This window comes from Sander lucioperca, chromosome 3, assembly GCF_008315115.2.
Source record: "Sander lucioperca isolate FBNREF2018 chromosome 3, SLUC_FBN_1.2, whole genome shotgun sequence".
NCBI lineage: Eukaryota > Metazoa > Chordata > Actinopteri > Perciformes > Percidae > Sander > Sander lucioperca.
The window spans coordinates 42,694,255-42,722,039 of NC_050175.1; the positions used below are offsets into that span (position 1 = coordinate 42,694,255).

The 27,785-nt window shown below is 40.1% G+C and overlaps 1 protein-coding gene and 1 long non-coding RNA gene across 2 annotated transcripts; both read right to left on the minus strand.

The window, feature by feature from the left end:
- On the minus strand, positions 1 to 27,251 carry LOC116067389. The gene is made up of 3 exons (XR_004109191.1): positions 27,241 to 27,251; positions 20,793 to 20,795; positions 1 to 153 (listed from the first exon to the last, which is right to left on the minus strand). It is a non-coding gene; the product is annotated as an uncharacterized LOC116067389 (long non-coding RNA).
- zgc:153993 (uncharacterized protein LOC767645 homolog) lies at positions 12,641 to 20,509 on the minus strand. Its single transcript, XM_031323814.2, has 6 exons — positions 20,237 to 20,509; positions 17,436 to 17,484; positions 16,967 to 17,128; positions 15,757 to 15,889; positions 14,275 to 14,379; positions 12,641 to 12,910 (listed from the first exon to the last, which is right to left on the minus strand). Exons 1-6 carry the CDS (start codon positions 20,301 to 20,303, stop codon positions 12,812 to 12,814), a joined length of 615 nt encoding a protein of 204 aa, XP_031179674.1. The 5' UTR covers positions 20,304 to 20,509; the 3' UTR covers positions 12,641 to 12,811.
- Positions 27,252 to 27,785: the final 534 nt, after the last annotated feature.

Here is a 27,785-nt window from a genome sequence, read left to right on the forward strand (position 1 = left end):
ATATTTTAAAAACGGGAAAAATAAAAACAAACATTTTGATTTTCACTTTTACCGGAGGCTGTATTACCGAGGGTCAGAGGCGCTGCGCCCGGGCTCTGGAGCACTGGAGCCGGCTTGGAAGCCGATGAAGAATCGGCGGTACCCCATATATATCTATGGCAACCAAACTTCACTGGTGAGACAAACGTGTGACGGTCAGGAAAACGTTTTGGCAGGGGGAAAAACTGATCAGAAAATGTAACGGAACATTGTAGAAATGTAGTGGAGTAGAAAGTATAGATAATTGCTGCAAAATGTAACAAAGTAAAAGTGAAAAGTATGCACTATTGATTCTACTTAAGTAAAGTACAGATACGTGAAAAATTTACTTAAGTACAAAGTATTTGTACTTCGTTACATTCCACCGCTGGCTATAACCATCAAAAATGACTGTTGCTCTACCATCATCGCGTATGGTAAAGTCTGCATATGACATAACTGTGAACCAGGGAACCACCATCAAGGACATGCTCAGTTGGTGGGATGGAATCCAGGACGGTTTTGTTAGATTTCTTGCTTAAGAACTCAGTGCTTGAGAAGAAAGAGTGCTTAAGAACTCCTGCTCTAGTTGGGGCTTGTTGGCTTTACAGAAGATTTCCTTGCCTTTGAACAGGGCTGCAGGAAATGAGCAGAGCTCATAGCTCATTACATCTTCCAGTGAAAACTGTCCAGTTTTCGACATGATCAGGAACCGTTGGAACAGCAAAGCAGGATCAATGGTTTGATCTTGGGCAACTTTGATGGTGGAGTCATCTGCAAGGCTTTTTGCCCGGTCTTTCCGTTTGAAGGATATTCCAAAAACGGGTTTTCCAATCATCTTTTCAATGATCTCATTGCCAACAGTCTCAAACTCATGCACATTCACCTCCTCTTTGGCAACAACACCAGTTACAATGTTTCTCAGAGATGGGTCTGGAGAGAATGGTGTGCAAATGCTAAGCTTTTCCTTGATCTTTTCTAGATCAGAGTGATCTCTTTTTATCCTTGCTTCTGAGGATTCTCGGTGCTGCTCGCTGGTCATGTAGGTGAGGTCATTGAATTCCTGCATGGCGTTGTTGTATTCAGATGTGATGGGTGTAGACATGGTCCACAATGCTCACATTTCTTCAGTCATTATATACACACAATAATAGGTTACAGTTTTATTTACAACTGCTTACACACAAAATCTTTACATGTGACCCGATTTTTTAAACCTCTCATTTAAAGAGCAAAACTACACACCAAATCTCTAAGACCACAAGCTATTTCTCAGCCTTTCACTCAGTTTTCAATTGCATAAAACACACTACACACGCTTCTCTACCTAAGACACACAAATCTGACAAGAAGTGACTTGCTTTCCTTTTCCAAACACAACCAATCAAAATGCTATACTTATTCAGCAGGTCACACCATAGACTGTATATAAGAATGGACCAACAGATCCCGTTGCTCTGGACAGAGACCAGTGAAGGACATTAGGAGTACTTTTCCGGTGATGGCTGAGCGTTACTGTGCAGCCTCCAACTGAGAGAGACGGCGTAAATGTGACGTGAGCAACCTGTCTGAAAGTTGGAAGTCTTCTGGTAGCTGTGCCAAGAGAAATCTCAATCATTCTGAATCTTGCAGAGACAGACGGAGAGCGTAGGTATATGTAAGGAGATAACATAGGCACAGGCTAATTATTGCTAACTAAAATGCTAGTTAACATTAGTAATTAAACTTAAACAGCTAATGTAAGTCGAAACTGCCTGCAGCTTCTCCTGTACTGTACGGTAATTCCTCTATTATGCGACAGTAAGTCGCGTGGTTATGACACAATCGTTAGCCTATTTTTACAAAAACGTCTGCTACGGAGCCATAACATGAGGTACAAGGTAATGGAGCCTTTTATACATTGTCGTGTTTCTTAAGAAATAAACAATGGACAAAAAGTCTTTAAACGCTTCAGATGTAAAGTTATTCGCTGTCAAAGTGACGTCAAAATGAATGGCAGTCAATAGAATGCTAACGGCGGGTGAGCGCTAAGTAGCATCAAAATGGCGCCATAGGACCTACGCTTTCCAGACGTTCACTTACCCCCTTGGGTTACACACACTCTCCTCACATGTGCAAACACTAATTGCTTAACTGATCACTAACCAATCACTGCTTTAGTATAGGCCTATAAATAGGTCAAAGGTCAGATTACCTGCTTTGAACAGTGGATGCCGACAATAGACAGAGAGCAAGGGGAGTAGGAGGGAGAGGCAGGGGATGACAACCACAGCTGCATCTCATGTTGCTTAAGTTGCCTCTTCGAGTCCTCCACTTGCCTCCCTTCCTCACGTCTTAGTCCCTCCCACTGAGGAGGCACGGGAGAGAGCTGCAGGGCTTCTGGGAAGGCTGCTCTCGTGTTTCCCTCCTCGGTGCTCGCTCCTCGGCCCTCAGGACAGAAATAAGAGCTTTGAGACGGCCTTCACTGAGGAGGGACGGAACAACTTCCGGTTCAGCTGAAGACAGAGGAGTCGAGGAGCTATCAAATAAGGGACATGGGATGTACCTCAGGACAAGTTCATGGAGGAAGAGGAGGAGGAAGAGGACGAGGGCAGAGAAAAGAAGGAAGGAGAGCCATCTCTGCCACACTAACTGATCACTGGTTATCCCCCACCCCCACCTACCCCATAAGCACGTATACTGTGTTATTACTTATCCTCATCACTACCTAGACCACACTTTGCACTAACTGTACACTGACTCTTTACTACATCTCAGCATTTATACAGACTGTCTATTCTTACATATTGTATTATTACTGATACATCACTTCCTAGACCACCATTTGCACTAACTGTATTGTCTCTTCTCTACATTCACCATTTATATTACTGCTTATTGTGTTACTACTGATCTACCTCACTTAATAGACCACAACTTGCACTAACTGTATTTTGACTCTCTACTACACCTCAGCATTTATCTAGATTGTCTATTCATATACATTGTGTTACAACTGATCTACCTCACTAACTAGACCACTAGACTTAACTGTTTATTGATTCTTTACACCATTGTCTCTTTACACCATCTCAGCATTGATATAGACTCTCTGTTCTTCTATATTGCACATCCATCGACTTACTTACACCTCACTACGTGCCGGCATTTGTAATGCCCATTTATTCTGCACTTTATGTAGCATTTTGTATTCTGTATTCTTGTACTGTATTGAATGTGAAACTATTTGTTGTCTTGCATGTCTACGCTTTTCTACGTAGCAAATGAGAACCTGTTCTCAATGGCCTACCTGGTTAAATAAAGGTTAAATAAAAAAAATAAAACTAAAAAGATGTTAAGACTAGAAAAGCACTATATAAATACTGTCCATCTACACACACACACACACACACACACACACACGTTTTCTTTATTCTAAAATGATACCAGCAATGATGCCAAATATATATATATACTGTATATATTTATATTCTGTTTCAACATTGCATTGGTGTTTACACCACATATCTCAACCCCTCTCAGCAAATTACTTTCATTGTAGAACATTGTATGGAAATGTAGATTTAACCCTATGAAAGACAAAAGAGCTTTAGATTTAGAACAACAGTGTGTACATGGTATATCTAAAAATGTAACCTATTGTTATGAAAAAGCCATTTGATGCAAATTCTTCTTTTTGAGATGTGTTTGTGACATCTTTAAGGCATTTTGACTGCAGTGTTTCATTTTGAAGGAGGTGTGAGGCATTTTGTGTGTGCAGTTTTGGGGATTGTGTGTAGAGTTTTGAAAAACGGAGAGTTTTGAAAACGTGTGTAGCAGATGTAAAAAAAAAAACTGTAAACGATGAGGCTCCAGGAGTAGTATCAGATCTGTGAGTCATTGTGAAATAGCGCCACCTGCCCATTGACACCTCGTTGTGGCCGAACATGGTAATGCAGCCTATTTCTCCCTGCCTCGTGGCCCTTTAGATGACGGTTCCATTCTAAGCGAGTAGAGGCCACATTAAAAAATAACAACACGACAACACAATCTAATGGGCTCGTATTTTCAGCAGACAAAATAACTGAGAAAGTACTACAGTGGCAGCCGTGGCTAGAGGAAATGTGATTTAGCTTAGAGCCCAACTCACCATGACCATATATACCTGATTAAAGTTCCTATTTTATGGATGAGTCATGAGAATTCCTGTATCAGGCGTTACCCACAATTCCAATGGGCATCCTCAACCAAATAAAAGGCAATAATTTGAAAACAAAAGCAATTTAAAATCTGAAAATAGTGTCTGCAGTGACTATGAGATATAGTGTCCTACATGAGAATGAACAGAGAAGAAAAGTATGCACCCTCAGTGAAACAAAGTCGACATTGAAGCCCTTTAAATACAGCTCGATTCCTCTATTATACTTGTCTGACTCCTATAGTCTTACTATGTGTTTTTTTTCTCGCAGCCCAATAATAATACCGTTGAATGCAAAAAAAAAGAAGCATAGGTTTTACTCTATAAGACCCAACGCATCATGTCTAAACAGTTTAAAATGAGGGTAGTCTAATAAATTATTACTTTTCAGGAGATGAAAAAAACAGGCTTCAGTGGGGAAAAAGGCAGTGCAAGATCTTCGGCCCTCACCACTTTGAGCCTGCAGTCCAGTGCCTGTTTTTTGTTAACAGAAGTTTAACTAGTTGTTGGTGATATTAGGATCCTGGAGATGTCTGTTTAGTTTCACTTGACAGAAACAGCTGTGCCCAAAAGCGCTGCGTAATTGTTATTTATTCACTTTCCAGCACTCTCCAGCATGTCACTGACAAATATTAGCCTACTGAATGTATTTATGTGGGCCTAAAAGACATTGCTCCCGGTAATAAAGTAAAATTCCTTCATGCGTTCAAGAAACCTAATTGAAATTATTTGATGACATACACCATCAAATCTCCCGGGAATGAAGTAAAATTCCTTCAGGAGTACTTCGAGAAACATTCTTGAAATAGGGAGACCAGACGTCCCGAAAAATTCGGGACAGTCCCGAAATCCAAGCAGTTGTCCCGAATCCCGAATTCTGCCCTAATTGTCCCGAAAATTAGAGCAAAGTCTCAAGAGCAGACTCTCGAGTAGTAGCCGGGAGAGTTTAACTACATCTCCCTCCAGCCACACAGAAATCTAAACCTGTGTTCAGTACTCTCAGACATGACGTGACCAAACCGTTTCTACAGTCGATATCTTATGCTACGTTTACACGTGGCTGGCTATTTTTATAAACAGACATTTCAACCTCTCCATTTTCAAAAATAAAATCGTGCACTGTTGTCAGTTTTCAGAAAATTGTTTGTTTACATGTACCCATGTACATATGCCGTCAATGCCGTCAAGAGCATGCCAAACCTGTAGGTGGCAGTGTAACGAGAAGCTCAAGCCCACGTTATCAGAATCCTGAAAATAGCAACAACAACAACGAATCACTTCCTCTCTCTTCTCTTCCTCGGCTGCCTAAACCGAAAGGGGTAAGCTTCTCCTCGGACCGCAAACCTCCTATGGTGCCATTTTGATGCTACCAAGCCATCACCTCCCGTTAGCATTCCATTGACTGCCATTCATTTTGGCGTCACTTTGACAGCAAATAACTTTACATCTGAAGCGTTTAAAGACTTTATTTGTCCATTGTTTATTTCTAAAGAAACACGACAATGTATAAAAGGCTCCATTACCTTGTACCTCACGTTATGGCTCCGTAGCAGACGTTTTTGTAAAGATAGACTAACGATTGTGTCATAACCACGCAACTTACTGTCTCATAGTAGAGGAATTACCGTATAGTACAGGAGAAGCTGCAGGCAGTTTCGACTCACATTAGCTGTTTAAGTTTAATTACTAATGTTAACTAGCATTTTAGTTAGCAATAATTAGCCTGTGCCTACGTTATCTCCTTACATATACCTACGCTCTCCGTCTCTGCAAGATTGGGAATGATTGAGATTTCTCTTGGCACAGCTACCAGAAGACTTCCAACTTTCAGACAGGTTGCTCACGTCACATTTACGTCGTCTCTCTCAGTTGGAGGCTGCGCAGTAACGCTCAGCCATCACCGGAAAAGTACTTCTAATGTCCTTCACTGGTCTCCGTCCAGAGCAACAGGATATGTTGGTCCATTATATATACTGTCTATGCCTAAACCTCCGTTTGTCTCAGTTTACATGCAAACATGCAAAGGAAGATTTCAAAAATCTCCGCTCTGGCCGGAGTTTTTAGAAAGACTCGTTTTCAGAGGTGAATTCTCCGTTTGCGTGTAAACGAAGGGAAATGTCTCAGTTTTTCAAAATAACCATATGCGTGTAAACAGGGCCTAAAGCAGCTGGGATGCTATCCTGGCTGCTGCAGTCGAGTAGTCAATATGTTTGTTTTGAAATTCATGTTAAGGGCAGGCAGCCACGAGAAGGAGTGATTGGATTGGATGTTGCTGATGTTAAAGCGCAGTCATTGTGTTTGTTTTATTTGTTTCATAATGACACAGGAGTTCATGATTTTAATGATTTTTTTATTTGTATTTTCGGGTTTACGTGACAGACAGTTGAATTCCTGAATAAAAATAATAAATCATTTTGGTTGCGGAGTTTTGAAATTCATGTTAAAAAAGAAAGAGAGGGGGAAGGTATGCAGCAAAGGGCCGTGGGTCGGATTCCAACCCCTGGCCGCTGCGGTAAGGACTGAACCTTGGTACACAGGGGGCACACTTTACCAGGTGCGCTACCAGGGCGCCCCCAGCAGTTTCACCCATGTTTTTATGTATTCAGAGACGTTGGAAGCATCGACAGCTTCCCTTTACTGCACCAAAGGTTTTTAGTTTAGTTTTGAATAAAGAAGTGGTGCTCTCTGACTTTCATTTCTGATTTTGAAATCTCAGATTTACAGGTTTAGAGAGCCACAGGATATGTTTCTTTTAAACGTATGCATTGTATCGATGTATGAGTGTTTTCTTAACAATTTACTTCAATGATGAAAGGCTGTGGCATTGTATCCTGTTCCCTTAATTGCTATTAATTGCTATGACTGTTCCCTTAATTGCTATGACTGATCCCTTAATTGCTATGACTGTTCCCTTAATTTCTATGACAAGTCATAAGAAATATTGACTTGTCATAGCAAAAACACGGGTCAAGTCATCTGGCGAAGTGTTGTCGGCTGTTAAACGCAGACCTCCAGATACTGGCGCCATTCATCTGTATGTACGGCAGAAAATCTGCAAACTTTCCCTAAGGTTAACAGCTTACGCTAGTGATATCTTGCTAGCTCGGTAGACAAAGTACGTGCTACCGAATGCACCGATTATTGCATGTCTCATATAGCCTTCTCACATACAATTTGGTCCACATAAAGCCCTATAAAGTCAGCCAAAAACCACACGTATTCAAAATCTAAATTTCAGGAACAGGAGCCTTCTTCTTCGCCCAGAAAAAGGAGATTGAAAAGAGCAAGAGACCGGCTTTTTGAAGCGTGAAGGCTACCGTAGCTCTAATATGTACTTTGAACTGCGTGGTGCGAGAGAGTTGATTGCGATATATGATCTCAACGCTAGATGGAAGAAATTCCTACACATTGGACCTTTAAAGCTATTTATTTAATTAAATTATGAAATCTATTGTTGTTCCGTCTCCTTTATTGTTGTTGTACTATATATTTGGCCCTGTTCTTACAGCCCTGACATGAGGTGTCAGGGCTGTAAGAACAGGGCCAAATATATAGTACAACAGTTTAAAAAAAAAAAAAAAAATGTATTTAAAGAATTACCTTGATTGTTTACCTGGAACATTTTCCCACTTCACACCATCATTAACATAACTACAGAAGAGGATTAGGGCCACATATGAAAAATGTATTTGAGTGCTAAGTTTAAAGTCAGAATTTACAGATTAATGTATTTGATATAGTTCCTTGTGTACTTACACACATCAAGAAAATGAAAAGACTGTTCTCCACCAGCCACTTGCAGTGCAACAGGAAAATACAACAATCAAATACATACGTAAGAATACATAGGCTCAAATGAAAAACAAACAAAAAAAAAAAAACATTAAAAAAAAACAGTTTTGACTTTAAACTCCAAATTATGACTTTAAACTCAGAATTCTGACTTCTAACTCAGGACTCAAATACATATTTCAAATTGGCCCTAATTTCCCTCCTTACATACCGGTAACTGCTATGTAAGTGATTGAATGAATATAAGTTAGTTATTAGTTAGCTATGACTGTATACATGATGACTATATACATGTAGATATCCCATGACCTACAGTAGCTGAGTCAGAACATTCACACAGCAAGCAATAAGTGGTATCATTTAATTTATTCACAGAAATGGAGTCCAATTAGATAATTTTTCTATCATAAAAAAATTATAGGGTCACATTTTTCAAACACCATAACACATAGATAAATAGTGCGATATCCCTTTAAAAAGTGCAAGATCAATTTGCTAGCATAAATATCTTAGTGACGCTCACATGGCACTAGATAATAGCAAGTAGGTAGGTCTGCTGTAAGCCACTGACTGCTACCGTATAAATCACCCGTCAGATCAGCTCACCCTCACACATCGTAATATCCAAAAAGCATTAGTTTGAATTAAGACGCATTTATCTATAAACCGTTTTCCCCAGAGAACAGCTGAGAAGGCTTTCTAAAGTCTGGTCCTATCCCTCATGTGTTACCTTAAGAATCAGAGATTATTACAAACTTAAATAAACTAAAAGGACATAGCTTTTTTTTGTAGTCGCAGAGGTTTTACAGGTTTAAAAATGAACCAGCATCTGTAGGCTAGGAATTCATATGTAGACTGTGATGTTGAGCAGGTCTATTCTGTAATATTGTAAAAGCAACTTTCACAATTGGATAAATACTGTACGTCTCCAAATGTAGACCCAGTAAACCTTCTCAATGTGAGGAGTCAGCTCAAACTAATATGATGTTGGTTGAAAATAGGGATGTCCCGATCGGAGCCGATGTGGGCATTTTTTTAACTGATCGGGGGATAGGCACTCACCCCGATCCCCCTACTCCGAACATTTACGCCAGTAAATTCTACAACATTCTAAGAAGTTGATTTCATATTTGACTTTCACAAAAATGCTTGCTGCACTATGTTACATGTATTAAGCTGAAGACATTACTTTGTTTACTTAGTTATTTTTGTAAACAAAAAAATGGCGTGCAGCTCTATTGTCTAGGCAAATACAAGTATCGGAATCAGGACTCGGTATCGGCAGATATTCAATATTTTAAAAATTGGATCCGGACTGGGGGCCAAAAAAGCTGATCGGGACATCCCTAGTTGAAAACGCTGCTAACGTTACCCAGAGTCTTCATCCACCTTAGCATTAGTATCTAAAATAGTACCATTCACAGTGGAAGACAAATGGAAAAGAAAGACAGAAATATAAAGTCTCTTCTTCCTTCTCTTGTGTGACTGAATAACAGATCAACATTTTGACAAACAGCTAGTGTAGGCGCGTACTCAGTTTGCCATCACCTGTTGATTTCAACATGTGTTTTGTTGCCTTTGCCTCTCTTGTTATTTTCTGACAGATCTGACATATTTCTGTTTCTGTGGTCAGACAGTAATGTGAGGGTTGGGAATAAACCTGCTAACCAAGGCTAACAGCAGTTTCTAGGCTGCTGAGTTCCTCAGTCAAATCACCATCTTAAGGTGCTGACACACCGAGCCGATAAACGGCAGTTGGACAGTCTGGCGAGGTCAGTGACTCGAGTCTGTTCAGTGTGTTCCGTGCCGTCGTCCGTCCGAGGGGCCGTCGGCCTTCATTTTGGCCGATTTGACATGCGTAACATGCGTGGGCACTGCCGGCAGTCGGACTCAAATGACCCATCTAATTTGGTAGAGTGCTAACCTGGAAACGGGGACCGGAATGAGCGTGACTAGAGTCTCTCAAAATCTGACGAAAATCTTTTAAACTGACCTTTGTTGATCTGAAATGAAGACAGATTCAGCAACTGCACGGCCTATTTCTTTCTTAAAATGTTTTCAGAAACATGTTTCAGTGAACTATTTTAGTACAATATGAGATCGTATTCTGAAAAAGCCTCCATGACAGTCTGGCTTTGAATTTCCGGAGAAACCAGACCCACGTGACGTGTTCGTCCAATCAGCTGCCGGTTTTCATTTTTGGGCAACAATACAGATTAGCGCCGCCTGCTGTTATGGAGACGTATTACGTCTCGTCGCTTTGGTGTGTTCCGAGGCACTTTTTGGACCAATTCGGGTAGACTGATCAGTCCAACTGCCTTTTCTGCCGAGGGTCGGCCGTCTGGTTGGTGTGTCTGCAGCTTTATGTTCATACTGGTGTCTGACAACTGAAACATCTGTCACGTGTATCAGTGTGACCGACTACATTCACACGTTGGGAGACGATCACAGAAAGGCAGAGGCAACAGAAATGAGTTTGTTAACACTGCTGGTACAGAAAATTGCACGACCTCGTCTGCATACGTCGACATTCAGCTAGATGCCTGATCCAGTGTGTAGTTCAGGCATGTTCACGGCACAGAGATGGCCAACGGACCACAGTTACTTAGCTAAGAGATGAACACAGTATCAACACCAGCAAGAAAGTATCTTACCCTCTAAAAGAACCTCACCACAGCTACAGAGTTGTTGGGAGGAATAATTCCCAGTGTCCAGTGTCTTGGAAGCTAAAATTCCATTCACTTTCAACATGAGGTTGAATGATAGACATGAAATTCTCTGGTTGAATTATTAGTACAAAAGTTTAGAAACTATTAGAAAATATCAAATATCAGTTACGCTCAAAGTAACATAAAAACAACAACTCTAAAGAAGCATTTCAGTAAGAGCCATCCAATAACCCAGCTGAAGCTTAACATTAGTAGAAATGTGATGATACAATGATTTGTTTAAATTAATTCACATTCAGATTCAGCCGAATCAGACGCCGTGTTTTGTTGGCAATAGACCCATTTCCTCAGCTGACACTTCGACTTGGAATATTGTGTAACTTATTTCATTACCAACGTAGTTACAAAAGGCAAAGGCCAAAACCAAATGGTATGCAGCCATTGTTTATGCTATTAATTATGACACCAGTGCTTGTGCTTTCACATGCCAAATGTTCTGCTGTGAAAAGGTCTACTGCAACTATGACGCGCTGTGAATTCCCTGCAGCTCTCATTTGTTTTTGGCTTCTTTTCCACAACCACAGTGCCCGAAACTCATCTACCAAGTGACGGTAAAACAGGATTCCTCAGAAACAAACTGATGGCTCTAATATAAACCGCCTGGTCTCACAGAATTCCGTGAAATGATCAAGAACTGTTAACAGCGCATTACGTGGTGGTGGGACGGAATGTGTGGAAATTCCGTGTGGCCACCACGGAAAACAATGCCAAAGTAAAGCCAATGAGAAGATGACGTAGCATTAAGAGCGACACCGGTAGCGAGTAGTATGAAAGCCCGAAAATCCGCGTAAGGAGGTTGATTGGGGTGGTGGATGGGTCCCGCGTGTCAGGATTCCTAAACCCAACCGTCCGGTTGTTCTTTTCCTAAACCCAACCCATCCGCTGTATATGGCCATCTCGTTCTTCTTTTCCTAAAAGCAAACCGTTGTTGTCCCGCCCACCCACGACCTTTTCCTTAACTTAAGGGGCCGTGTTCATTTCACGGAATTATTCCGTGGGCCCATCACGGAATTTTCGGCAATTCCGTGACACTGCCACAGATTTTGAGTTAAGGGGACGTGTTCATTTCACGGAATTCTGTGAGATCAGTTTGAATATAAACCTATTGTAGCTTTACATTTTGCCGTGACATTCCTGTGTTCTCATGTGGAGGATAATATTAAAAGATAAATTTAAAAGTGGGAATGATTATAGGCTACTTCTGGAACCAGCATGTTCTTCCACTTTGTAGCTCTTTTGAATTCTGTTGAGACAGCCAAGTAGGGGTATTCCCAAGACTGAAAATGCGTATCTGATCTGAAAAGGGCCTTTGACTAGGTCTTATCTACCTGATATGTCCAGAAAAAGTGGTTTACAAAATTGTGCTTCCTGGTAGTGTAGAGCACTTCCCTTATACTTACTATACTTACTACTTCATCAAACTCTTTACAGTAGATGCAGATGGGAAAACCATGGCCGTTTCAAATTGTTCTCTTGCAGCCATGCACTACAGAGCCAACGTGGCTGCCTCATCGCTAAAATGCATTGAAATTTCCAGCACAAGCTAACATAATGAATCTACAGTACTTTTAATTTGTTGTTGTTGTTTATGTGCTCATTGATTTTTATGTCTTCTCAGGTCTAGTCCAAATTCTGCTTAGACCCAAGACCTGGAGACATTTACATTTGACCCCACCCACAACTCATGTGGACCTGAGACCTGGTTCAGGTAGAGTCAGGTCGTTTAGTCTGTTGAGTACAATTACAGCTACATTACATGTCGATAAACACCATCACCTTCTGACAGCCACTGCTGAGAGCTGACAGTCTCTAAAATGGCTGCTACAGGGTGTGTTGCAGCAGCTCATGTGTACTTCCTTACAGTTTCTGGTGAAGGCTGATGGAGATGTCCAGTGGACAGCTGGCTGCCAATGCAATTTTTTTATTGTTCTTGGAATCCTGAGAAGAGATGATTATGTACAGTACTTGACCTCTGCCGGTTAATGAGATGGAGTGGAGGAGTGGTTGTAATTAATGTCCAGACACCGTCTTAAATTTACAAGCTGCGTTTATCCAGGAGATGGGACTGCAGCACCGGTTGCCAAGTCCGATGCTCTCAGCGGGTCTTCCTGTAGTAAACAATAGCTGCCACCAATGCTACTGATGCTACTATGGTTAGTGTCCTCCAGCGTGAAATACCACGGATCACCCCCTCCTACAAAAAATCAAGACAGCAAGATTAAGAGCTTTGGATCCATACATGAGACCATAATGCCGTTTGGTAAGGGTTAACGCCCAACGAGGTGTCCATTGTCAGGAATTAAGTGTCCAACATGAAGGGCGTAAACCCGCTTATACAATGGTCACTTGCCAAATACTTTTTTTAAACCATTAATTCATATTTACAATCGCAATCTTAAAGCTTTAGTGCGTAAGTTTTTGATAATCATGAACGTGAACATTCAAGCCATTGCCAGATGAGTTGCTACAAAGCAAATTAAGACTATCAGCTCCCGCGCAGAAGCTCGAGTGAAGATAATGACCTCTTCCGAAGAGTCCATCATGTTTTTTGATCCTCCATGTCCTCCTTGGCTACTAGCAAATGCGTGGAGGAGGGGTGGGGGCGCGTGCGCGATCACGGAAGGCTTGTATCATGTGGACCCGGCGACAGTTTTGTTGTCATTACTTAGAATTCCTCATGGGGGCGATAGAAACTACGCACTATAGCTATACGTTTTTTCAAACAATACCCTGTATCCCTGGTTATGCCTGAGGGTTTGAGTAATACCTAGAACAATCATTCCCATCCCATTAGGTTCTTATGCAATGCAAACGTTGTTCACTGCTCCAGTAAATAGGACGGACCTTAGTAACGGGGGATATTTATAGTCCGCTCGGCTCATAGAAGCCTTCAACTTGGACAGCTACAAGCCAGAAAGCCAACACTATGCTAGCAAGATTTAAAGTCAATAACATTTATACAGTTGACAATCAATAAATATAATTTGACAGTATGTTTAACAACAAGACAAGCTAGCTATCAGCCATGTCATTGTCCCCAAATCAATATAAAGATTTTTACAAACAAATGATCGGCCATGTGCACTGTCGGCTGCAGCCTGAGGAGCTAGTTGAACAGCGAACGGGATAGGAGATGATCGCTGTGAAACAAAGCCAGTCCAGAGAGACTTCCTGCAGCTTGTGTTTTAGCGCCATCCTGTGGTGTGAGGCACTGAAGCACTACACAGTGTTGGAAATAACATTCACATTTAGTTTGAATTTGAACGTAGCGCATTCATTTAGAACAGTAAACAGTCAGTTTCACCGGAACTCGTTTAGTAGGTGTCCTAGAACACTTTTTTATATGGACACCCTGCAGCCAATCAGAATTGAGTATTCTCCCAGACCAGGGTTTAAAAATGAATATAGCACAGAATTGACAGATCTCTGTCTATGTTTTAATTGTATTCCTTTGCTTTCAAAATACAGTATAACTTTGTACAGCACTTTGTTCAGCTTAGGTTGGTTATAATTCAAATATGTTTTATAAATAAATTGACTTGACAAGGCATCACTCACCCAGCCTCCCTGCTGTACGAGCCAGGAGTAGAGCAACTCTCTGATGGCCTGCAGAAACCAGCTGATGATTGTTCGGATGTTTTCTAGATGGTTGGAGTTCATCGCCTTTAAAACCAAAACCAAAAGACCAGTCAGAACATCTCTGAAGTTGTCAGCTACTGAAGCCAGACGTCTGGGTATAATTTAAGAAAGGAATCTTCATCATAACCTTTATTTAAGAATCTCGGAAATCATTGATGTTTCCCTCATTTTCAATGGTGCCGAGATACAAAGCACATAAAACATAAAGCACAAAACAGGTAAATAATACTCAATGAAACCAATCACACACAGAAGTGAAGTGATCTGAAACTACAATCTTAAAATGTGCAGGGGTAGGAAGAGTGTCCAGCTTAAATGAACATTGAAGGGGATTCCATGCTTTTGGTGCATAGAAACTATAAGCAGACCTGTGCGACATGAAGCATAAGGCAATGTGTTGAGGGAGTTTGGTAAGGTCCTGTGATCCAGTTCAGCATAGATGCTATATATGGTGGTGAGAGAGAGCTCTTGAAGTGGCAATCTTGAAGTGGCACTAGGGCTGGACAATAGACTGACTTAATCCATTTTATTTAAAAATTGTAAAGTGTAAAATCACTACATGGAGAAATGTATGTGAATGTGTTCAATGTGAATAGTCTTATAAGGACTTGACTTGTTAGTCAAAAAGTAAACTAGATGATAGCTGCTACTGTAGCAGTCTTGAGTAACGGCCACTACAGTCCATAACCTGTCACTTAAATAATTAAAACTACTGTTTACGTACTCCAGTTAATTGACTGACTGACTGGATGCCAATCAATCTTTTCAAACTCAATGGCAATAAAAGCTGGGTTCTCCTCATTGGTTCAAAGTCCACACTCTCCGAAACCCACCGGTTCCCCATATCAGTTGCTGGCTCTCCGATTCCCACCTCCTCCCAAGTCAAAAGTCTCGGCGTCATTCTGGACAGTAGGGCTGGGCAATATATTAATATTATATCGATATCTTGACATGAGACTAGATATCGTCTTAGATTTTGGATATCAGTGTTGTTGACCAATAGTCAACCCTGCAATATCACCGCGGAATTGAATTGATTGAGGTATTTGGTCAAAAATATTGTGATACTTGATTTTCTCCATATGGCCCAGCCCTAGTATACAGCTACTAGCTGCAGCTGCTCTGCCTGGCTCTGCTGGATAACACTGTGGATTTGGTTATTGCTGGGGCTATGGCTGCAGTTGTAGTTGAATCTTTGATACTTTGGATAAGGCTATAGTAGCTGTACTGTGGCTACTCTTTGTCCCTCCTATTCACAATACTATATAATGATACAGCTCAGCCTCTTTGGATCAGAGGAAACGCAAAATTATTTGCGAAGGAGCGCAAACAAATTTCAGAAGAAGGAAAAAAAACAGCCCTGCTGAGAAGCACTGCTCTGTGGGAGTGTGTGTGTGTTACCTTGAGTATGAGTCTGTAGGCCAGATGGAAGAGAGCCACCACTCGACCCCAGTTGATGCCATCAGCAAAGATTTTCCTGGCCACCTTCATGAAGATGTTCCGAGCACAGTCGTCCTGAACTTGGTTAATCAGACTGACAGGAAGAAATGGACAGATTCAAATGTTTTGATTTGATTTAACTCACTGTAGAAAAAAAAAAAACAAAAAAACATTATATATATATATATACATATACATATACATATATATATATATATATATATATATATATATTTTTTTTTTTTTATATATTTATATTTTTTTTTTTTTATATATATATATATATATTTTTATATATATTTTTTTTATATATATATGTGTGTGTGTGTGTATGTATATATATATATATATATACATATACATATATATATATATATATATATATATATATATATATATATATATATATATATATATATATACACACACATACACACACATATATATATAAAAAAAATCACATTTTAACATTTTATAAAACCCATTACTTTCATAATTGAAGTTTTCTAACAATTCATAAATAAATTACAGACAAGCTTTATATTTATACATTACACCTTTTGACAGGCAAAATGCATCCAACCTATTCTTAAAGGAATTAATAGAAGGGGAACGCACAACTTCTTCTGGAAGCTCACTCCAGTATTTTACCACACGGAGTGTGAAAAACTTCTTTCTCTTTTCAGACAGGCATGTTCTAGGGTAAAGTTTTAAAGAATTCCCTCGTATCTATTGTTCCAAAACTGAAAGATAGGCTCAACTGTTACATCGTATTTTCCCTGTACAAGCTTATACACCTGAATCATATCTCCTCTGTATCTCCTAAATATGAGAGTTGGTAAACTTAATTTCCTCACTCTATCTTCATAAGACATATTTTTCATGTATGTTCTGCATTGTCATGTTGCATGTTGTTTGAGGGCAAATAAAACCTCAAAAACAAAATGTATTACTCAGTCAAGCAAACAAAGGTTTGTCTATTATTTCAAACATGCGTCTTTCATGATACACAGTCAAAATGGTTAAAAAAAAGACCGACCACATTAGCTAGGTGTATTCTTTGAAAGAGTTCATGTAGATTAACATTCAAGCGCTGTGATTGAGCAATAAGCGATGGATCTGCTGACTGATGCAGCCCACTAGTTGTGTTTGTGTATGATGCACAACTTACTGATGGAGCTCAGTGTTCCGGTTTATCTCATCTGAAATCCTGATCAGCTGTTCCACCACTTCTTTAATTTGGGGATCCTGTTGTTCATTTGGCCTTCCTCCCAGATACTCAGAGGACACGTGTTGACTGGGCTCCTCTGTGTTTATACGTTCAATCACATACCTAGGATGAGGAAACTGCTTCACCAAACATATATAAAATAGTTCGACTCCGACCTGCGGCCATTTGCTTCATGTCATTCCCCCCCTCTCTCTCCCCTTCTCTTCCAAATCTCCAAAGATCTGTTGTTTTTTCTCTCTCTCGACCTGATCTCGGGAAGGTCATAGTTTACATCTCGCTTGGATTATTGTTATTCATTGTATTTCATGTTTATTTCTGGTTCGACCATGCAAAGCACTCTGTAACTTTTCTTTTAAAGTGCTGTATAAATTGAGTTTAGTCTTATTCGAGTTGTAAAGATGAGACTTACCCTCTAAGGATCACTGCTCCTCGCTCTATGATGGGATCATCAATGACATCTGGAACGAGAAGATTGATTAAAACCCACCATCATTTCAATCATACACACTTCACTGTTTGTTTAAATGAAGAGAAAAATATTGTCATATTCCTTTCAAATTCAAAACAAGAAAATAGAAGTTTCTTGTTATAAAGCTTACCAACTTATCATGGTATCATATGAAAAGTTTATTGGTTTAACAAGGTATGTTGATTTATGTTGGATTATGTTTTGTGTAGACCACAGGAGGAAATTGCGGGGGGGTCAAGACTTACCCCATCTGAGGGTTGTCTCCCTCTCGCAACGCAAACAGAGCAAAAAATGTGATTTAAGTTTAGAAACCTTTTGAGTCCCCCCCTGCCTTGCCTCAGAGTGGTTTGGTCCACTGCTTGGTTGGTTTCTCCCTTTACGTTACGTACACAGAAGTCTGACGGGACTCGTGGGAGAGAACGAGTTGCGTCAGTAAGTAGGCTGGCAAGGCTGTTTTATTCACTTTAAACATTGGATAAAGGGATCATTTTCACTAATACAGATGATGCTGAGTCATTAATAAATTAATCTTGACAAAAAAATGATGTATTTGTCCACTAGTCCACTAAGTTAACAGTTATGTTATTAAGCTTGTTTGGTAGCTTGATGGATAGATAGTTAGCTAGCCTGTGAATTCCACCCACCATACTTTCATGCTACACACTGGTTATAGAAAATGAGCCGAACGAAGTTGTCACTCATCTGGCGAGAGTGCTGTGCTGTTCTACGCTGTGACAATAGTGTGTGAATGAAACTTTAAGGTGTTAAACCTCAATAATTTAGTGGCCGGCTGGCTGGCTAGTTAGTTAGCTTGCATCATCTGTAAAGGAGAAAAGAGTCACTTTATCCAATGTTTAAAGTGAATAAAATAGCCTTGCCAGCCTGCTTACTTGAGTTCCACAATTACACATATCCTATACAAGTACAATTTTGTATGTGCATGTCCCCTTCAATAATTGCTCTTTAATTTTATGTTTATTGTCCCCCCCCGCCTCCATCTGTAAAATTCCCATGATGCTTGGATGCTTATAAGGAACACCCCGACTTAATGGGACTTTAGCTTATTCACCGTATTATTATTATCTCCGTGCATGTCGTAACTCTGTCTGACGCACCCACTGCTCACCGCAGAGTAACAACACGCACGGAGATGAGAAGGGTATGTATGGACTTATCTAACTCTGGGGGATACGGGGAATAAGCTAAAGTCCCAATACGTCGGCGTGTTCCTTTAAAGCTCAAATGTGTAGCACTATTTAACAATGTTTTGTTTTACTGTATTGAAGCACTTTCTTTAATTAAAAAAAGAGTGCAATGTTGTGTTACATCAAATCCATTGATATTGATTACATTTGAATAGTTTTTTACTTTCTGATGAAATTTGGGAAATTATTTAATACTATTATTTTTACTATTTTGACAACATTTTACAAATAATCCACCAATATAATCATTACAGTTTATATTTTTATTAATCAATATTAATATATTTTGGTATAATTTCTAACATCTGTATTAACAAAACTATGTAGGCTACATTACATTGAACTTTAAAAAAAAAAATTATTTGTGAACTTTTACTAGTAAAAGCATATAATCATGTCTTCAAAGTGTGCAGCAATGCCATTGTTACTACTGTTGAAGAAATTATAGTGTCACATCTATTACACTTTCTATCAACAATGTATGCCGTCTATATCGCCTAAATATTCCTGTAAATCGTTTCAAAATATCAGTGAAAATTCACAACTATATCAAAATAGCGTTTTAAAAGGGTTTCTTTCACGTAGCCCACATCTTCGTGTGACGTCACCATTCCAATGCTGTCAGCGGGAATTCTGTCATTTGTCATTGTGCCATCTCCAGTCCCGCCTAGCTAGTCTTTAACACCGTAATTAAGTGGTATGCATTGTTTGACAGTCACGTAGCTTGTAATGATGTTGGCTCTCATATTTGTTCATGTATACTAACCGTAGGCTACATCAAATAAAGTCTGAAGCCCCGTCCAAACTTTAGAGGACAGCTTTCACAGCAACAGACATAGCTACACACTGACTCACACGTCCCGGACTCCCCGCCTGGCTCAGGTAAAAAAAATCTGCCTGTTTATTACCTTGTTTGTCACTAGCTGCACTTAGGTTACAGGGTAGAGCAGACATAAGGCCTGTATTATTCTTTATAATGCACACATTAAATCGGCATACATCAAATTAACTAATTTCAACACTTCTCGCAGCAAGCTACAGTATCTTGTTGATATTTAATGCCTTTTGGAATAAATAACCACAGGACACAGGAAGTATTTTAAACATCCAGTAGTCTTAACGTACACAACACAGCAAGCTGATAGTTCTGTTCCCCATATCATATAGCTATAGTTTCCTCCCGAAGAGTGGTGTTTCCCATAGCGCCACCCTGCCCAGTCAGGGCTTAGATGAGGTTATGGTAAATCGTAGCACAGATAATAACTGGTTGGGGTTTGAGCGAGGTTGGAGTCACGTTCACCACAATAACCGACGAGTCTGGGGTTATGTTTAGGTCAAGATAGAGGGAAACCGCATATCGACGGGGTAACAGACTTCGACACACACCGGTTCCTACGTTCTTTATAAGAAAATGTGACGACCCTGTTACCTAAATACTAATATTCAGAGAGGTTTCAACGAAGTATGTTTTTAAGAGAAAGGCCGCTAACGTTATACGTTAGCTTGTTCACACCTGCCGGCTTTAACGTTACATACCTTCCCCACCCACGGCGCCCTGAGGTTCCTCTGCTTCCTCTCTCTCCTCTTCTCGGTTGTCAGCCATAATAACTTCTAACTTCAGTCAGCTCGGAGCGAGGAATGATTAATTGGCTAGAAGTTTGGTTCGAACATTTAACACTAAAGTTAGCTAGTTTGAAGAAAAACAAGTCACAAAAGTCCGGACTTGCCTGTAGGTTGAAAAGTTTTCGTCTACGCTAAAGAACAAGGAAGTGACACACACACACACAGAAGCACCAAGTGGGCGGGACGCACGAGCCGGACTCACTTGGGAGGCACGCCCCATCAGGGTAGATGCTAGATCGGATACATAGGCCTGAGTCAAAATAGACAAAAACGAGGCTTTCTGGAACTGGCTGCCAATATTAAGCAGTATATTTTTTTGTATTCCCATTTTTCATTTCATGTTTATTTGATAGGGACAGACGCTATTCCACGTAGACACTTACACAAACAACTCACCAATGTAGGCTACTGCATCACATCATTATAGCTATTGCTCATTTCCAATGCCTTTCCTTTGATAGCTTTAAACAGTCTTGATAAAAACACATGAAACATAGACACATTCAAAAAACATACAGACGCATTAACATACAACACATACTACAGGTATAACCCACCATGCTTGACCTTCCTGGCTTTTTTATGATTGTAGACCTAAAAATTGTAGGCTACAGAAGATGTCGTTTACCTGCTGTATATCCATGCTTGTGAATAAAGATTGAATAAAAAAATAAATGAAAAGGCACGCCTTGTTTTCATCACTTAATTTCATCATCTCTTAATACAGCCATGGTTTTCATCCATTAGACATCAAGCATGAAATAAATCACACATTTATAGAAAAACACACTCATGAGTAAATTGTCGAGATTAAAATCATACCGCAATGTAATCTAACTGAAGTAATCATTTTGGATCACGTATAATCACATACAGTTATAATAATCATAACAAGGCCAAAGTGATGTAAAGAAACTTGAAAATATCTCTGGTTTTAATGGGCCTTATGGAGGAAATGGTGGACCACTCAGGACTTCCGGTTATGGCGTCTACCTGAGAGGCGGCATGTTTTTGAGCTCCAATCCTGTGTGTTTTATTTAGCACTTCCATTTTGCCAAATCGATCCTCAACCAACTAGTTTAGTTTAATAATCGCTTCTTGTTGTGAATAAAAATGGCAAGAGAGCAAACAGCCAACCAGATTAAAACGGCAACGGGTGGCGATGATGACAATGCTAGCATGGACCACACCTCGGTGGATGGCGAGGTAGACTCAGAGGATGCTAAAGCGTGTTTTACACTAGACGCATCCAAGATGGCACATGCCATCGTGACGTCAAAATTACGTAATATCCTGCCGGCGCACCCGATTTATGGCACGTGAGCAGAGGTCGTGCACGGCTCTTTTTTTTTCAGCGGCGCGCGACAAAGGATTCTCAGAGTGACTGCAGGTCTCTCTTGTAAACTTACTGGGTTAAGATGAGTTCTTTTATGGTGAATGAAAGGCTTGATCTGACGAAGTAGGTCATTGAATCAAATCCAAGCATTGACGGCAATGCTGCTGCCAGTTCTGCCGTTGTTTACCTTTTTCTTCATCTTCTAGTCCGTAGAAAGAGCAACGTCTGTAGCCTTTGCTCATTAGCGCCACCTCTGTTCAGGAGAAGACTGCAACTAGTGTCGTGAGCACCAGCGCGGGTATAAATAGTCACGGCGATCCCATGACGTCACATTTACACGCGCCAGCTGGGCTGCGTCTAGTATATAAGACCCTTAAGGCAGGCCACCAAGATGATGGGGCTAACATTTTAGCCGCCATTCATTTAATGAGAGCTGACTTCTCTGTTCAGTTGCGTGAAGTCGTTTCGTCTAACCAAGAGATAAAAGAAGCAATTGGTGCTTTTTCAGAGAGGCTAACGTCGGCAGAGTCCCGCATTGGCAAAGCTGAAGATGACATTTCAGCGCTAACTGGCAAGGAAAAGTCCCTTCAAAAGAAAGTTCAAGAGCTAACACTAAAACTTGATGACCTCGAAAACAGACACCGGAGATCGAACCTACGGCTGATTGGATTGCCCGAGAAAACTAAAGGGGGTGACGCGATTGCATTCCTTCAAACCTGGCTGCCGGTGTTATGTCCCTACTGGTTTCCACACTAACTGGTTTCCGTATATTGTGTTTACCTAACAGCAGCAGTTGTTGCTGCCTCTCTCGCCAGATTCGTCACACAATCACAAACACATTACTGGCGATTTTGAAATCTCTTCCCAGATCTACTGCGGCGAATATGATGGTATAAGTAAGCACTACATCACAGCCACATACAAAAAAGAAATTTAAGTTAATATAATGATTGCAAGATTGTGTCGAGGTGGTTTTGATCTCACAAGGGCAAAAACATATAATCACCTGTTAACAGCAGCTCTACGCTGTGAGCTACAAAGCTCATGGATCTTCTGCTTTCCAGTCATATATTAATTAACTACGTCAGCACCCAGGTAACATGTTGTCTTTAGTTGATCTGAACCAACTGGTTACCTGGGTTTAGTTTAGAAAATACCCGAACGTATTTCACATTTCTTTCCTCGTGGCTACGGCTATATTGACCATGTAGCCTACATTACTACAGCCCCCTACACAGGTCTAAAGGTAAAAAAAAGTTTTTTTAAATAGTGACGATCTAACTCAGATAAAACTGTAAACATACAGTACGAGCCGAGCCAGGAAAAGTCAAATACAAGTGGTAATATTATACCCACAAGTTCTGAAGGCATGGACGTAATGATTTACAGTAAAGCTTCATTTTGTGTAGAATATATTGAATAGTAAAACATACCTCTGTGTTTGCAAAACATACTAGCAATACAGTTATTTGAGCTTGTGTGTCCAGAGCCGGCCTTTCCTATAGGCCACCAAGGCCAAAATTGGTGGGGGGCGTCCACTAGTGGTGCCCTTAAGCATACATCTTTCAACATTGATTAACGAAATAAAATGATATAAAACCCTCATTAAAACAAATGAACATGGCGCCCCCTCACATGTCGCCCCCCCCACCCATATGTTGAAATTAAAATATGACATGTGTTGGGGGGGGGGGGGATGCGCGCCGGGCACACTCGATCAAGCTAATGTTAGTTAGAATATTCTCTCAAAATGAAAAGTTCCAAACTCTCTGGTGCACAGGGATGAAAACGAAGGAAAGAGGAGGAGGAGAAGAAAGCCCAGTACAGAGGTATGTATTTTAAGGTGACCAGATTTCTGAGACAAAATCCGGGGACATTTTCGGCTCAGAAGCGTAAATACCTCCAAAAAAGGTAATGATTTTATCTTTGTAAAACTTAAAACGGGGACATTGCCCCAGGGGCATCACAAGACCTAGAGCTGCACTGGGGCACAAGCCCCTCTAGGGGGGTCCATGGGCATGCTCCCCTGTAAGAACATTTAGTCTATTTTAACGTTTAAATGCATCAATCTGGTGCACTTTGAAGAGAAATTCAGAGGTAAGACTTGATTATTCTTATGTATGGATGGAAATACTGTATTTGTGCTGTAGCCTGAACTATTTTGCACTTCAGAATTGTAACCATGCACACACAGGTTGAATAGTTTTTTCTTCATATTTTTGCATTAATGTCACTAGGAAGCATACCAGTATAAATATATATTCATATTTGTAAGTGGGATATACATAAGTAAGTGGGATTGTCTGGAATCTGGCAATATAATAACCAATATGTTACAAAAATGGTATCAAAAAAAAAAAAATAATATATATATATATATACACACACACACACACACACATACATACATACATACATATATATATATTCTATCACATGCTCATTACCCGAGCAGCAATTTTCTCCCACGCCGTTTCTCTCTTTTGCTGCAGCAGCTGTGTTGCTCTTTTTGCGAAATACAGGTTCATACTCGCTGTACGCCTGCATGAGTATTTCCAGTTCCAGAGGCGTAAAGTATGCCGACTGAGTTTTGTTGCTTGTTGCCATGGTGAATCGTAGTATCAGTGCTCCATTCATGCTGCCTTTTTAAAGTTGTGGTGCACGCGCTTAACCCTGAGTGAACCTACTCTGAGTTGATTGAACCAACTCAAATCAGCTGTTCTGGAACCGAAAACTCAGTTTCCCATCTCAGGGTAAATCAACTCAGAGTTCAGGGTTAGACTCAGAGTTTGTTAAACCTCCTTCCTGACACAAACTGTAGGTCAAGTAATCACATGCTCATTTTCATCACATGCCAGGGGAATTGCAGTGCTTGTTCATAAGTCTGTTCCTCTTCTTATACAAAAGACTGTTTTGGATCCAGCGGGCAGATTCATTATTATACAAGCCTCGTTTGTCACAATGGGGCTGCGAGGCTTGGACCCAAATGCAGAGCCGGCAAAGTACACTGAGCTCGATAATTTATTAAACAAAAACAAAGTACAAACCAACAAAAGGTGTCCAGGGGCCTGTTGCACAAAAGTAGAATGAAGAAATCCAGGATAACTGAAAAAGCGTAGCTTGACTTAGTGTGGTCTGCTCATCGCGGCTTAATCGGTTGCACGTTTGCCGAGCCAGGATGAGAAGGTGAAGCTATGTCAAGTCAGGTGTAGATAGCTGGTATAAGTGCACGTCCACGGCTTTCTTAAATAGACCACGGTATCGATCACAGATTTACTGATGCAGAAATGGAGAAGACGCATGCGGCATATCTTTAACCCGCTGAGCAGCAGCTGTTAATGGAAAATTACGAGGAGGTGAAACATATATGCAAAAAGGGAAACATGGCTGTTGTTATCAGACAGAGAGAAAAAGCCTACTAAAAGATCTACTTAGGGCCTACTAGTCACTCCACATTTTTACAAAGTTTTAATTGCTTTTAATATGCTTGTTTTGTGTTGGTATTATTGCTGTATCTGTGCTAAATGTGCTGGTTTTACTGTAAAGTGTCTGAGTAGCCTGTAAAGCAATATATAAATAAAATGTTTTATTATTTAGCCTACTTTGCCTTAAAAGTGAGCAGAGGGAATTCATGTTCCTCAGGCTTAATTTCAAACCCTTATTCATAATGAGAGAATATGTTTTACAACCATATCCACAAATCTCTATAAGCTATAATATTAAATATCTTTCTACAATTAATGTTCATACAGAACAAACATGACTGGACAAAAACTAGAAAAAGAAGTAAGTGACTTCAATACACACTGTAAGCATATCTGTAAAACAATATAGCCTTTTATTCATGTTTTTTTCTCACTCCCAAGCTCCAAGATGCGTGACAGCACCAAAATAAAAAGATTAAGAAGCTTTGCGGCATTCCCACACATTCTCACTCCCATCTCGTAAAATACGGACGTTTGGTCAGGTGCCATTATCGTCGTTATTGACGCTAGAGTCCGCTGCACGGTGTGGGAGGATCCCCCTGCCTCCCCCGCCTCTCCACGTTGCACGGGGAAAATTCACGGGCAGAGCAGCGGAGGAAAAGTCCATTTCCTCCGCATTGTCCCACTTTATCTCCGGTGCATGTGCAACCATTTCTTACCATCCAAACAACTGCAATAGTAGAATTTAAATCAAACTTGTGACTGCAATAGTGACAAGTAATGCATGTTAATAAAAATAAAGCAGAACACATTCAGAAGACAACGGAATAACTGTTAAACACGTTTATTTCGGATCAGAGCAGCAGCTGATTTAAGACATCAGACTCCAGGATTAATCTTAACCTGGCTGTTAGCCTGCTCTGGAGCAGGTTAGCTGCAGAGAATAAATCTCCATGGTTACTTGGCTGGGTTTAATTCAACCTGCTTTTGTGCAACCAAATCAAAGTTAAATTCATCCAGGATAACTTGAATATGCCAGCTTAATCCCTTATCCTGGTTTTGTGCAACAGGCCCCTGAAAGCAGCAGGCAAAACAACATAAGTAATCCGGGCAGGAAAACAAAACCACAGGGAACACGAGACAAAAATATATAGACACAACAGACTTTGAAACTCCGAACAGCAACAAAAACATTACACTCCCACAAAAGACAAAGACAAGACAGAGACTAAATACACAGGTTAACAAGGACTAACAAGAAACAGGTGACACAACAGGTGAAACAAATCAGGGCGGGGCAGAACAATCAAACAGGGGGGAAAACAAAAGACAGGAAGTAAAACAAGACAAGACTAGGGAGGAACACAGAGACTTCAAAATAAAACAGGAAACACTAACAGAAACAACAATCGTGACATCGATTAATAGACCAAGACTTGATTCTTGTGAATTTATATGGTCCTAATAATGACGACCCAAACTTTTATAATAATGTATTTTTACTAGTTTCTTCTCTACAGCGGGCCATAATAATTGGGGGTGATTTTAACTGCACTCTTGACCCAAAACTTGACCGCTCTTCAGGCATCGATCTAACTCATGCAAGGGGCAGGAAAATAATTCACCAGTTTATGCAGGAGCTTAACCTAATTGATATTTGGAGAGTAGAAAACCCTGCAAAGAAAGAGTTCTCCTGTCATTCAGCTACACATAATACTTATAGTCGCATTGATTACTTTCTTATGTCCAAATCACTTGCTCTTAATGTTAGTGGTTGTATTTACAAGAGTATTCTCATTTCTGACCATGCTTTACTTCTGCTTAATTACTCAGCTTCAACTGCTGTCCAAAGAAAAACCCTTTGGCGCCTAAAGCCACAGTGGTTACAAAATCCCAAATTCCTTGACCACGTTGGGCAAAATATTGATGACTATTTTCAGTTGAACACAATAGAAACATCTGCCTCAATAAGATGGGAAGCTTTCAAAGCTTTTATTAGGGGTCAAATGATGGGATATACAAGAAATAAATCAAATAAACAATATTTAGAGATTTTGAAGCTGGAAAGGGATATAAAGGAACTTGAATTAGAAATAACTGGTGATAACAATAGAGAAAAACAACGGAAATTTGTAATTCTAAAAGCAAAGTATAACAGGTTATCTACCAATAAAGCCTTGGTATTCTTAATAAGACTGAAGCAGACCTATTATGATCAGGGAGAGAAGGCAGGGAAATTACTTGCATGGTGCTTAAAACACAACAAAATGAACGAACTATCACAGAGATTGTGACTGCTAATGGAGACAAATCATCGGACCCTCAAATAATTAATACGCTTTTTAAATCATATTACACACAGCTATACTCATCGGAGTGTTTAGTTACTAATGAATCTCTTCAAGATTTTTTTGATCAGTTAACGCTACCTTCACTTAGTGAAGAAGCTAAAGCTGATCTAGATTCCCCTATCACATCAGCTGAAATTTCTGAAGAAATTGACAAAATGAAAGGGGGAAAGGCATTTTTAAGAACAAGCTTTTCATTCAACAAGCTTCATCACCACTGTTAGATATGTTTGTAGAAAGGTTTAATTCTGGCAAACTTCCACCATCCTTGCGTAATGCACTTATAATTCTGATACTGAAACCTGAAAAATCAGCAACAAAATGTGATTCCTATCGACCAATTTCATTGATTA

Coding starts and splice junctions, on each gene's coding strand:
- zgc:153993 (XM_031323814.2), bottom strand. CDS start 20,303: ATGGCTGACAACCGAGAAGAGGAGAGAGAGGAAGCAGAGGAACCTCAG. Junction 17,485..20,236: donor GGGCGCCGTGGGTGGGGAAG/GTATGTAACGTT, acceptor TTCTCGTTCCAG/ATGTCATTGATGATCCCATC. Junction 15,890..16,966: donor CGGAACACTGAGCTCCATCA/GTAAGTTGTGCA, acceptor TCTTCCTGTCAG/TCTGATTAACCAAGTTCAGG.